The sequence below is a fragment of the Cajanus cajan genome, chromosome 4 (genome assembly GCF_000230855.2).
Source record: "Cajanus cajan strain Asha chromosome 4, NIPB_CcT2T_4, whole genome shotgun sequence".
NCBI classification, from domain to species: Eukaryota; Viridiplantae; Streptophyta; class Magnoliopsida; order Fabales; family Fabaceae; genus Cajanus; species Cajanus cajan.
This window is the reverse complement of record NC_138520.1, coordinates 61,052,863-61,067,296: the sequence shown is the minus strand read 5'-3', so window position 1 is coordinate 61,067,296 and position 14,434 is coordinate 61,052,863. Positions and strand designations below refer to the sequence as shown.

At 32.1% G+C, this 14,434-nt stretch overlaps 1 protein-coding gene across 1 annotated transcript; it reads right to left on the bottom strand.

Moving 5' to 3' along the window:
• Positions 1-3,110: 3,110 nt before the first annotated feature.
• LOC109790085 (auxin response factor 9) lies at positions 3,111-9,014 on the bottom strand. The gene is made up of 13 exons (XM_029269591.2): positions 8,498-9,014; positions 8,238-8,333; positions 7,643-7,699; positions 7,388-7,540; positions 6,977-7,061; positions 6,790-6,880; positions 6,420-6,584; positions 6,142-6,261; positions 5,991-6,063; positions 5,752-5,905; positions 4,583-5,172; positions 4,292-4,479; positions 3,111-3,549 (listed from the first exon to the last, which is right to left on the bottom strand). Exons 1-13 carry the CDS (start codon positions 8,639-8,641, stop codon positions 3,417-3,419), a joined length of 2,049 nt encoding a protein of 682 aa, XP_029125424.1. The 5' UTR covers positions 8,642-9,014; the 3' UTR covers positions 3,111-3,416.
• Between the last annotated feature and the right edge of the window lie 5,420 nt (positions 9,015-14,434).

The following is a 14,434-nucleotide window of genomic DNA, read 5'->3' as shown; positions in this document are numbered from 1 at the left end:
ATATATATAAATAATTTTTTAATTATATTATTAAGCGGGGGGGGCGGGGGCGGGGTGGGTATTAGCATCCCCGCCCCCGCCCCTGCCCCGATTTTATCAATCGGGGAAAACCCGAACCCAAACCTGAACCCGATAAACACGGGTTTTCCCCATCCAAATCGGGACGGGTTCGGGCGGGTACCCACGGAGGCGGGTTAGATTGCCATGCCTATATATATATATATATATATATATATATAGAGAGAGAGAGAGAGAGAGAATAGGAATCCGTTTACTCTAAAGTTCTTAATGCATAGGTCACATTTATAAATTTTTTAAAAAATTAAAAATTATTTGATACTTCGTTTCATTAATTCAAATCAATGTATAAAATAATTTTATGATTATCCGTTAATTTGAATTAACGAAATGACATATCAAATAATTTTTAAATTCTTTAAAAATTTGCAGATTTGATACATGCATTAAAAATTTTAAATTTAATAGTTAGATCGTTAAAATCTGATGTAGAACATAAATTATAAAATAAAGTAAATCTAGGTAAACTTACTCTTAAAATATATGAATTTTTTATTTATATATATTTTGCGGCACAATAGTATTTTATTGGGATGAGATCAATAACAAGTATGTAATGATCAAGTAGCATATTTTTGTTATTTTTAAACACAAGCCTTAAATAAATAATAAAATAAATTTAATATTATAAATTATCATTGAAAATAGATAAACGAAACACATTTTATTATTTCCACATTCTAAAATTAGAGAATGAGAAGTTAAATCAAACATATTTTATGAATTTAAACAATTAAAAATGAAAATTATTTTCAAAAAATAAAAAATATGGGGGCGGGGGGCGGGTATGGGGGCGGGGGTGGGGTGGGTATTAGCATCCCCGCCCCCGATTTTATCAATCGGGGAAAACCTGAACCCGATAAACACGGGTTTTCCCCATCCAAATCGGGACGGGTTCGGGCGGGTACCCACAGAGGCGGGTTAGATTGCCATGCCTATATATATATATATATATATATAGAGAGAGAGAGAGAGAGAGAGAGAGAGAGATCCGTTTACTCTAAAGTTCTTAATGCATAGGTCACATTTATAAATTTTTAAAAAAATTAAAAATTATTTGATACTTCGTTTCATTAATTCAAATCAATGTATAAAATAATTTTATGATTATCCGTTAATTTGAATTAACGAAATGACATATCAAATAATTTTTAAATTCTTTAAAAATTTGCAGATTTGATACATGCATTAAAAATTTTAAATTTAATAGTTAGATCGTTAAAATTTGATGTAGAACATAAATTATAAAATAAAGTAAATCTAGGTAAACTTACTCTTAAAATATATGAATCTTTTATTTATATATATTTTGCGGCACAATAGTATTTTATTGGGATGAGATCAATAACAAGTATGTAATGATCAAGTAGCATATTTTTGTTATTTTTAAACACAAGCCTTTAATAAATAATAAAATAAATTTAATATTATAAATTATCATTGAAAATAGGTAAACGAAACACATTTTATTATTTCCACATTCTAAAATTAGAGAATGAGAAGTTAAATCAAACATATTTTATGAATTTAAACAATTAAAAATGAAAATTATTTTCAAAAAATAAAAAATATGGGGGCGGGGGCGGGGGCGGGGTGGGTATTAGCATCCCCGCCCCCGATTTTATCAATCGGGGAAAACCTGAACCCGAAGCTGAACCCGATAAACACGGGTTTTCCCCATCCAAATCGGGACGGGTTCGGGCGGGTACCCACGGAGGCGGGTTAGATTGCCATGCCTATATATATATATATATATATATATATATATATATATATATAGAGAGAGAGAGAGAGAGAGAGAGAGAGGAGGGATCCGTTTACTCTAAAGTTCTTAATGCATAGGTCACATTTATAAATTTTTAAAAAAATTAAAAATTATTTGATACTTCGTTTCATTAATTCAAATCAATGTATAAAATAATTTTATGATTATCCGTTAATTTGAATTAACGAAATGACATATCAAATAATTTTTAAATTCTTTAAAAATTTGCAGATTTGATACATGCATTAAAAATTTTAAATTTAATAGTTAGATCGTTAAAATTTGATGTAGAACATAAATTATAAAATAAAGTAAATTTAGGTAAACTTACTCTTAAAATATATGAATCTTTTATTTATATATATTTTGCGGCACAATAGTATTTTATTGGGATGAGATCAATAACATGTATGTAATGATCAAGTAGCATATTTTTGTTATTTTTAAACACAAGCCTTTAATAAATAATAAAATAAATTTAATATTATAAATTATCATTGAAAATAGGTAAACGAAACACATTTTATTATTTCCACATTCTAAAATTAGAGAATGAGAAGTTAAATCAAACATATTTTATGAATTTAAACAATTAAAAATGAAAATTATTTTCAAAAAATAAAAAATATTTTCTGAAATTTAATGGTCCCTTAGTTTCTCATCTCTCTAATATAAACAATTTTGTGAGAAACATATGTTAAAAAAGATTTTTTAAAAATAATATTTTTTAAGAATATTATCTTTTAAATAACAAACTATCTATCTATCTATTTATTTATCTATCTATATATAAGGATGGATCAGTTTACTTTAAGAATAAGTCTAAACTTATTCTATTCAATAACTAATATTCTACATTAAATTTTAACGATCAAATCGTTAAATTTAAAATTCTTAATATATCATTCTCAATTTTAAATTCCGGACAAATTGAATATATTTCTGAATCCAACGCTGTCAATGCTACCTAGATAAAAGCATTTTCAAGAAATAATGCTTGTTTTTAAATATTTTTAAAATAATACACCAAACTGACCCAACATTGATAATTAACAGTTCCGAATTTAAATTCCCAAAAAATAAAACACTCTTAAAGTTTGATAAATATGGCATCTTGGTGGTACCCCCACCCTGTCAGCTTCAATCCATTTGTGAGGAGAACCTGTGGTTGCAATGGACCACAATTCCTCTGAAAGATAAATTCCAGTAATTTAACGCTATCATTCAAATTCCAATCCCCATAAACAGCAATGGACATTTGTTACAATTTTCAAAGCCACAGAGGCACACTTTGCTTTCAAATAGAAACACATTTATGAATGTTCACGTGTGTGAGCCACTGTGCCCAATTTTCCCCTCTCAAAACCAATTTATTAAAGCATTCAGTTTGGTCTTTGGAACCCAAATTAGTGTCTAGAGTCTCTAAATCGAGCTACAATTAGCCACTGTTTCACATCTAAAATGAAACTTGCCTAACCACAAATGAACTAACATCCTTACCTCAAACAAGCAAAATAGGTGCAACAACAAAAAAGACTAACAAAAGCTTAGAAAGGACAACAATGAAGAAGTCTTATGTCTCAGTTGTGTCTGAGCTTATTACAGTCTCTTCTACGGATGATAAAGGTAGTTTGCTCCCAGAACTCAATTTGTGCACATCCTGGCTAGAACAAATGAAGATTCTTCTCACCATATTACAGAATTCACTGCAAGAACATAATAATAATACCAATCAACATATATGATATTTATATTAATAGTGAGAAGTGGCTACATGAATAATTGGTTACTTACAAGGAAGTTTAATAATGGTTGGTTTACAGTATTATCTATTCTATTAGCATTTAGCATACAGTTAATCTTATCCTTATTTAACTGTAGCATGCATGGAAATTGAACAAACAAAATATATACGGTGATCCGCATGAATATATATAAAAAAATGATGCTATCTAATCATCATATTTCACTTTCTCTCTTCAATCTCATTTCCCCTATATCTCTAAATATTTCTCTCTTATTCTTATTGTGACATGCGCGCCAAATATACCAGCAAAACAAATGAAGTCTTAAGCATAAATATAACAATGCATTCTCATTAGTCGCTTCCCATATCTCTTAAAACTTTTCTGTCTTATCCTCCTTCCCTTTTACTAACAAGTGTTTATGTTCATGTAAGAGCAATTATATCCATCATCTACTTTCTCTTCTATTCCATTTTCTACCTCATTTTCTCATTTTCTTTCTCTATTTTATCATATCATCTATCACATTTATCTCTTCTTCGTGGATGATCGATCATATTTAAGTTCTATATATTAAGTACATGTTTCTTAATAACTTCAACGCCCACGTTTTTCTTATCACTAATTTCCTTATTTTATTCCATTTTCTCCACTTTGTTCTCTCAACGGCACTATATATTACTGTGTATAAAGAGATACTCACGGCCATGGATCATCACCAACAAGCATCATATCCCCTTCATCATCAGTGAAGACAATTTCCCACTTATTCCTGTGTTGAAGCTGTCCCTTTATGTCAAACATCATCTCCAATTCATCAACAAGTTGATCATACCCATCTAAAGTGGTCAAGTCCACAGCACGGCCCACTGCAACCCCCTGCATTTGAACCTTTTTTTTTTTGTGCATGTTTTAAACACAACAGAAGGCTTACTTTAGAAACTTTTCATACAAGACTATAAAACATTAAATTTATCTAAATAGAAAAACGCACCTTAGTGCAACTTCTGCTACAAACTTGCTTGATCTGAGTCTCTTTTGGAGGCACTTGTAGATTTTCTTGTTTCCATTCTTTAGAAGCCTTTGAGATATCAGACTCATGTTTTACATCAGTTCTGTACTCAGAGGAGACTCCAAATGCATTTGTTGCATGCACAGATGCATTCTCTACACAAAGAGAGTTGTTCCTGGCATGATCAATAAGCTCAATCCCAAACAATCTGCAGCTTGTAGCAGCCTCTACTTTGTTGATCTCCTTGTCGACGTGGTCTAGCAAATGATCATTGTTCAATCGTTCTGAGTGAGTTTTGGAAATAGGCCAAGCTGAGATGCTCTTGCTATCATCGGTAGTGTCATGATACAAATGAGGGGGGCCACTAGAATGAGGAGAAGCTAGCCAACTTGTTTCTGTCTGATTCATTGATATACCGTTGCTAATGCTTTTACTGTTATCAATCTGCTTATGATGCCACATATGGGTACTATTGTCACTCCTTTTGTTTTCGGCCATGACACTAAGTTGAGTCATATCAGACTGTGTTGACCCAGCATCCCAGAAATTAGAGGCAGGTAATGGTGTGTCTCCTTTGAAAGTGAAATGAAAGTGTCCATGCAGAATAATCAATACAAGAATTGGGGAGTGAAACATCTATTTGGACCCTAAATTGGCATGTTTAGGATATTCAGTTCATGACATTATGAAAAACAATTTAGAATTTATTTAGATACAAGCTTAGAAAAGCTTTTGAGAACTTCTCTACTACAAATAAGGAGTTTTTTTTTAATAAAAAAACTCTCAAAAATACTTTCAGCTTGTATTTAAACAAACTCTTAGTCTTTGAAATCAACACTACTAAACAATTTACTAATTGATATATGACATTATGAAAAAATAAATTTACTTCCTGACTATAGCTATAGTCAAGTACAGAATTTGTTTTTATTTTTTTATTTTTTATTTTATAATGTAGGAACCAAATTGATGCATGATACCAATCTCAAAGACTAAATTGACCATGGTTTTCAAAGTTACAAACTTAAAACTAAATTTGCTTTTTCGTTATTAAGAACCAAATCGATCGGTGGTGATACCAATTTCAAGTACAATGTTGATGTTATATACTCAATTGGAAAGGACTAAATGAGGCAACTGCTAGTGCTTACCAAGATCTGGAACTTCATTTGCTTGTCGAGGCCTTTTATTCTTTACAACAGCAGGTTGAGATGATGATGTAGGAACAGAAGCAAAAATGGGTTCTATCTCCCATGGTGAAACTCTATCAGGCCTCGGAAAAGAAGCCGGTTCGTCCCATTGAATCTGGGAATAGATGCAAGACAAATATCATACAACCACAACAAATAATTTAGGTGGTGGATAATTGCAAGGTCAAATATGTCAATACCTTAAGTGATCGCCATTTTGAATTTACCCAGTGAGGAGAAATATCCTCTACTCCAACTATTGTGCCCGAAAATCTGATAAACCATGTTTCAGAATATCTAATGAAAATTTCACATCACAAAGACACAAACTAGAGAACTAAATTTTGGTACCTTTTTTCAGCTTCAGGGGAATCATCTCCTTCAAACCTCGTCTTGAATCTCATACCAACATTACATTTTTGGTTGATAGCCTCCAAATATTTGTTCACACTTACAATGAACTGGCTAGTCCTAATCATACAAAATCTCCACGTCAACAATCATCCAGTGATTACTCAATAGTAACAAAAATGTATCTACTTTGTAATTAGTTTTGCAAGTTGCAACAACTTATAATAACATAAGAGCTTCAACTTTCTAGTTTTTTTTGCTAGAAATAGAAGTTCTACCTTGGCTTATAATATACAACAAAAAGAGTCTGAGTTGCAACAGCATGAGATGCAGTTGCAAGAACTCCTAGGTGCATGCTCTGACTAGAAATCACAGATGAAGGCATGCTGCTCTGCACAGGAGCATGACGCCTCACTCCAACCCGCAAGTCTCCATCGTTTCCTCTACACAAAATCTTATTTAAATTAGGCTTGCACAATCAAACACACAAAAAATCATATAATTTTACTAAGGTTTTAAGTAAAAAATCCCCATAAAACTTGACCTCAATCTGGTGGCAGGTAACTTTTTAAAAACCTTGATTTTATAGAAGATATTTTCTTAACCATACCAAGAAAAAGGAAAACATCAAATAAAATGAACATATACCTAAGAAACACAAAGGTGTCTCCAGCAACTAATCTCTTAGAGGTCACAAAAGTACTCCATCCAGTTGTGAGCAAGTGTCTACGTGGCTGACCTGGATACAAAGGAACATAGATTAAAGGCAAAAACATTAGGCCATCAGTAACTATAAACCAGAACGACCCAAATAAAAATTCCTCGCATTCTTTACCTCTAAATATATGCTTAAAGCGCCATTCATAGCCATGAAGATCCTTGGCAACCAATTCCTGAGTTGGAGTTGATTGAGACATATCCTGAGACGAAAACAACAAGGTATTTTGTTAAAATTATTAGCCAACCTAGATTTGGTGCTGGAATCCCAAAAAAAAAAATGAAAAATCAACAAAAAAGTTATAGCAAAGATATAATATTAGGTTGCTTGGATAAACTTTTACAGAAGTACTTCTAGGAGAAAAGAATAAGATAATAAAATAAAATTAGCTTCTCCATGAGCAAAAATAGGCTTATGTACAAATTAATTTGAGCTTATGGAAAAATTCATTTTATTTTTTCTTCATGTTTTTTTCTTCTAAAAGTGTTTATAGAAAAGTTTATCTAAATAGGGTATTATTATCATTACCAATGCTGGAAGGCATTCAGTGGCATGCTTCCTGAGGACAGAGAAGCCACCATGGGTGCTGGTATCAGAGGCAGTTAAGACTTTGCAGAAGGAGTGAACTCTTGGCTTTGGAAGTTCAGCAGGACATGGATCAGGGCGTGTAGGCTCAGCTTGCTAAGACATTTGTTCCATTAGAAATCTAAACAACGGGAGAAAAGAATCTAAGGTTTACTATGAAAAAACTTTTAGAATCTTAAGGGGCAGCTACATCCTTACATTGGAATCCGGCAACAGAGTAATCTGTGCATAAACCTCATCTGTTTCTTGTTCGGCCTAAACATGTCAAAATTCAAGGTAACTTTTAGTTTTCCACCTTCATCACACATTCCCATAACATCATATTATATAAATAACTTAGTACCAAACTATACATAACACCAGATGATTGGACCACTCCTCTAAAATGAACAATTCACTCTAGAGGGTAAAGTAACTAATATCAGTTATTGATGAGAAAATTAATAGTCCAATATTACACACAATTTTACATGGTACTAATTATTGATGAGAAAAGTAACTAGCAGAAATTAATTTATTAACACCTTAAGACCAAATTTTACATGATACTAACTCAAAATCCAAGATAATTATTTGACCAATTTTTCAACAACCAAGCTAGATTTTACATGGTACTAATTATTGATGAGAAAAGTAACTAGCAGAAATTAATTTATTAACAACTTACATGATACTAACTCAAAAACCAAGATGATTATTGGACCAATTTTTCAACAACCAAGCTAGATTTAATCATTTTATTTTCCTCAAAAAAGATAAGGGGGAGGAAAAGTGAGATCATAGAGAAAATCACCAGTAAATGGACGTTGACGACACGACAAAGGATCTTGGAGGGAAGTTTGAACAGCGGAATCCTTTGATTTAGTTCCTGATTTGTTGATACTTCTAACTACAGCCGCCAAAAAAATAAAAAGTAAAAAAGCAGCTAAACAAAATTAGAAAGAAAAAAAAAAAACCAAAGAATCAAGCATCCACATCCAACAACACCAACAAAGATTTGGAAACAAGCCAGGACCCCAGATTTGCTCAAACATGAAATAAGAAGAAACTAACTTGTTCCATGTGTCCCTGAGGGAAGTAGAAGACCCTTTGGCCTGCACGAGGAACTTCGACATGGGGTCCCGCGCAAGCCTTCCACTGTTGCTCGTAGAGCTCATCTTCTTCTCCAGCAGTGGCAGCAGCACGGTTAAACGACATGGTTGAAAGAAAGTGTTGGAAGCAGAAAAAGGTGTTGTTTTTGTTGTGGGTTCAGCAGAGAGAGGGTGGCGAATTAATCTGAATCGGTGACATCATCATTGTCATAAGTCATAACTCCAAAGGGTGCGCAAAGTAGTGATGATGGTGATCACCGTGCCATGGTGTCACAGATGATAACTGAATCGAATGATTATGCGTTGACAGGGAATTTATGAGAGGAGGCAGCTTTTGGAACCGTGTCTGTTGTGCTAATGCTACCTCCTGATTCCGTTACACTCTCTCTCTCTCTCTCTTTCTTTGTGTAAGGAAACGGCGTTCCTTGGAATGCTACCACGTAACAACTCCGTTGGAGGTGTCTCTGTCTATGTCTATGTCTATGTCTTATGTCTGTGTCCTCCATTTTATAATAACAAGACTGTATTTTTTTCTGTATTTTGTTTCTGGTATGTTACTTTTGTACCTTCTATGCTATTGTGTACCTTTGTTTTTTTTTTTTTTTTTAAGTAATACAACTTAATTTTATTTTTTTTTCATATTTTTGATTCGTTAGTCACTAGTGTTTTTGTGCATCCTAATCCAACTAAAATTTAAAGAAGAAATATTTGTTTATGTTATCATTCGATCAACAATCATTTTTTAATTTTTATCTTATGAAAAGAAAAGCAAAATAGTAGTATATGTTAAGTTTGTTTACATGGATGGAACATTTGGAATATAATAAAGTTTTTCATGCACAACAATATAATTTTTAGGAATTATAATCTTATAAATAACTAAAATTTGTGTGATTAATCATATATATTCTTAAAAATATTTATCTATATTATTTGAAAATAAAATATTTTTATCACATTAAATTAGTAAATATATGTGGTGAGATATTTTTTTATTGTAGTAAAACCTTTCTTTTAATTTCAGAAAGTTAAATTCTTACATCTCTTATAACAACACTTATGTGGAAAAGTTAAAATAGTTTTAATGTAATGTTATTTTTTTAAGTAATAGGTCAAACATAATAAATTAACATTTTTAACTTTATACTCTTATGAAACTAAAAATATTTATGTATCAAATGTCTTTTAATAATAATTTTATCTAAATTATTTTATAATAAAAATTAGTTATTAGTAAATATAAACAATATATAGTTACAAAGAACCACTTGAAACTTGCATTAAAGAGTAGTTTTTAATCGATTGTACGAGTAAATTTTGTACTGTTTAACTCGATCGGGTGTTAATCTCTATAATTTGGGGATACCATACACGTCGCTATAAATCTCAAAATCTTGTTACCAAATAAATAAATAAAAACCTCAAATCTTGTTATCATGATCACAATTATATTAAAAGTAAAAATATATTTAATGTCTTAAAATATTAAATTTTTAATTCTTACAATATAAAACAAATAATATAATATTGTAGGACAATTTTAAAATTATTTTAATATTACTCAAATTTACTTGATTAAAGCACTCTTTTTTTTTATCATAGTACGGCATTTTCACGAATTCAAATGCAAGATTTGTTTGCATACAATACAACATTAATTAGAAGTTTGACCAAATTCTAATGCGAATATTTTGTTACTCCTTTCATTTTATTTTTTTTTTGCTGTCAGCCAAATTCAGTTTAATCTTAAAGGCATAAAATTAGTAGTTTAAATGGTGGCAGGAGAAAGGTATGTTTGGTTTAACAAATAATCTCTTTTTCTTCTCTAATTCTTGAAAGCGTTTTAAAAAGAAAATGAATGAAGTAGGTATATTAATATTTTCTTTGAAAAACATGCCCAACCAGGCTTAATCTGATAAACAATTACTACTAATATTTTACTTTTTTAACATATTTTTTTAATGCATAATTGTTTTATCATTAGAAAAAAAAATATTTAAATTTTAGAAAATAATGTAAATTTCACTCCCTATTTAATAGGCATACTCCATATCTGATATTTTGATCAGATTTTCTAAACAAAAAATACAATGCAATCACGTCTCATTTTTTTTTAAATGAAAAACATCAAATTACATGTAAATTTAAATGAATGATAAGTGATTAAAATAAATACATAAGTCACTGCTATCCCACCCTTTGAGGAATTCGAATCCTGCCTTGTGTATGCAGCCGCGTTAAATTTTGGGGTCAGCTATCACACCCTTTGAGGTGCCTCCAACGTAGCGAGGAGATTAGTCACTGCTGTCGGCGGTGGATACGCGGTGGATACTCCATGGACGAACTAAAAAAAAAAAAATACATAAATAATTGCAGAAGCATTTAGATAAAAAAAAATAATAAATAAAAAAATCTAGAGGAATATTCACTACTGAATACTCATTGGTAAGCTAGGAAGGTTTGGTAACTAGTGACCAAAGCAAAGCATGTAATGTAAGTTTGAGTTTTTCACTTTGGTGGGGTTAAGTTAAAGTTAAACGGAGGAGGGCGCGTGTAACGGCAGTGGAGTAATAAGGAGTTGGATTAGTACGGCGCATTGAGAAGTGTGAGGTTGGCGTAACGGAACGGCGAGGTTAACGGAATCGTTAGGAGAAGTGAGTCACCGTTAGTAGCCGTCCCTTTCGATGTCTGCTCGAAGCAGGCAACAGGGTTGGCTCGAGTTACCCCGGCACTGCCACTGCGTCTGCCAGTGGCACTTTTGTAATTTTACTGCCAACAGTTGTCTACTGTTTTCTAAGTTCCATCCCCCTATATATATATTTTTACCATTTGTACCTATACAATAAATTTTAGACAATAAAATATAAAAACTGTTTTTTGTATTTATTTTTGTTATTAAATTATCAGTTTCTCTTGGATTAAATATTTATTTTTTTATTTTTTTTAAATTACTGTTTTAATAGTATTGTTTAATTTATTTTAACTTAATTTTTAAATTTTAATAGTGCATTATATTGATTTTTTGATAAATTAATTTTTTTATTAATGTTATATGATTAAATAATTATTTTTTTTAATACATCATCATACTTGTAAAAAACAATTGTGAAATTAAATAATATTTTACTTATTAAATTCAACATTTTATCATGGATATATATTGACACAAGTTGTTAAAATTTCAAAATTTCTTCATAGTTTGCGGTTCAAACCCCTAATCATCTATGTGGCCTTTGTTAGCAATTCCAACATGTCATTGATGTTCTGCTTAGTAGTATTGCAAATGTCTTTCTGTTCTATTAGTTTTCACCAAAAAAAATTAATTTGTATATTTTATCACTTAAAAAATTTCATAATTTTTAAAATTTTATCACTCAATTTTTAAATTTATACATTTTTATCAAACTTCTACATATTTTATTACTTTAGTTAATCATATGACATGTTGATTTATTACTTATGTGATAATTAGTTATTAATGACACTTCTCACCAGAAATCATAAACGTATATAAAATGATTATTTTCTTAAAAATTGTTATTACTTGTATCAATCTATATTGAATATTTAATTTATTATAATTTAATTTAATTTAATATAGATTAATACAAGTAATAACAATTTTTAAGAAAAATAAATAGTAAAAACAATTTGCGAAAGAATAATATAATATTTTGTCCTGGTAATTGAAACTTTAACATGAAAATTGGTGATAATTACGAAGCTTGGCAGGAGTGTAGTAATCCTTGTGGCCATACTAAGCACGCCATCATCAGCCTTTGGACGGGTCCAACTTCTTTATTTTCTATCACTTTCTCTCTCTCTTCCTCTTTTTCTTTTGTTTCAGAATATTTCAGGTTTAGCAAAACATTTGCCAGCCAGAAAAAAATTTAAATATTGTTGCAAAACTTAGTTCCGTGGTCCTACCTTTTATCAACATCCTAAAAAAGATAATAATAATAATAATAATAATACTAGAGAGAAACAGGGATTTTATGTCTCCATATGTTATTCAAAAAAATAAAAAAAAATTTTGGAGGAGTGAAAAAAGGTAACTGCAAGGAATTTAAAACGATAGTGAATGTAATATTGTAGGAAAGAATTAGAGAAGGTCAGTATAAATTAGAGATAAAATAGTTTTAAAAAATTGACACCAAATTTTTATTTTATTTTATTAATTTCTATAACATAAATTTTTCGTGGGGTTGTGAGAATATATATCCTCCAGGGCCTCAAATCAACCTACTATGGTTATGTTAGTAGTTGATCATGATGCATTAGACAATTACTCAATTTAGTAATCTATTGACTTAAGTTTTTTTTTTCTTCTCTCCTCACTATTATATTAACTATCGAAAAAAAGACACTTTATATTTTAATAAAGTTTGTTTAAAAATAATATAAAATAAAAAAATAGAAATAATAAATATTGCAAATGTGATTATAAAATAAGTGATAGTTATTTTTTATAAAGTCAACAATTAATTTTTTGAATATATTTTTTTATTTTATCTCTAAGATTGGAAAAAAAATTAATATATAATAGATGGATATAAATATTTAAAAGAATGTGAAAATTAAAGGGAATTATTCTCTATATATATAATATAAATTACAATTTTTGTAAGTTTTTTTAAGATATGATATTGTTCCGGCCACGAGGTGCACTAGGGTTTCTGCCTAGGTCAAGCCTCAAAGCCAGAACATTCAAAAGTGTAATCTGTCGTTCTAGCCCTAAAGTTTTGGGTTTTATACTTTTGTGTTATGGGCTTCGTGGGCCCCGCGATTATCGGGATCCCCCTTAACCGTTCTTATCTCGAAGCCTTGGGGGTGAGTGGTGGTTAGTCAAGTTGGGATTTTACCGGGAGGGTACACTAAATGTTCCGGCCACGAGGTGCACTAGGGTTTCTGCCTAGGTCAAGCCTCAAAGCCAGAGCATTCAAAAGTGTAATCTGTCGTTCTAGCCCTAGGGTTTTGGGTTTTATACTTTTGTGTTATGGGCTTCGTGGGCCCCGCGATTATCGGGATCCCCCTTAACCGTTCTTATCTCGAAGCCCTGGGGGTGAGTGGTGGTTAGTCAAGTCGGGATTTTACCGGGAGGGTACACTTGCCTTCCAACCCTAAGCCGATAAGGCGAGAGGGCTTGTGGCCTAGAAGACCAGTCGGATATTAGACGAGTGGGGGGTCTAGTCGAAATTTTACCGGGAAGGTACACTTGCCTTCCAGCCCTGAGCCGATAAGGCGAGAGGGCTTGTGGCCTGGAAGACCAGTCGGATATTAGACGAGTGGGGGGTCTAGTCGGAATTTTACCGGGAAGGTACACTTGCCTTCCAGCCCTGAGCCAATAAGGCGAGAGGGCTTGTGGACCAGAAGACATTGATCTTCTTTTTGGGACGAGAAGTTTAACCACAGCGCTCACATACGTGGTACCGACCTGCTGGAGGGGGACTGAGATGACTTGGAGAAGATGAGCGCTTTCTCCATCGCCAAGGGCGTTGAATCGCTGACGAACCGCCTTTCTGCCCTTTCACTCATCAACGAAGACAAAATTCGTGGGCTAGTGAGAGAGAACAAATTGCAGGGAAAGAAGATATCCTCTTTGGAGGAAACTTTGAACAAAAGTAAGGCGGATTTTAAATGGGTGGTTAATGAGCGGGATAAGTTGCTGGAAGGGCGTCGCGTCTTCGAGGATGAGAAGCAAGATTTGGCAGCCGAGAAGGTTGCACTGGAGAGTGAGCTGACCGAGACACGCCTGGCAAGGGACAAGTCGGCCGATGCCGCTAATGCCCTTGAGAAAGATTTGTCCTTGATGAAGCTTGAAGTAGAGAAACTTCAGAACGACCTTCAAGCGGCGAAAATGGATTCTCTAAAGAAGTTTGTTCAAGGGTTTGATGCTGCC

Bases quoted from the DNA above. Each gene is read 5' to 3' on its own strand.
- LOC109790085 (XM_029269591.2), bottom strand. From the start codon at position 8,641: ATGTCGTTTAACCGTGCTGCTGCCACTGCTGGAGAAGAAGATGAGCTC. The intron at 5,906-5,990 runs GTATTGACATAT...ATCTATTCCCAG, and splicing joins CAAAATGGCGATCACTTAAG to ATTCAATGGGACGAACCGGC. The intron at 5,173-5,751 runs GTAAGCACTAGC...TCACTTTCAAAG, and splicing joins AAATGAAGTTCCAGATCTTG to GAGACACACCATTACCTGCC.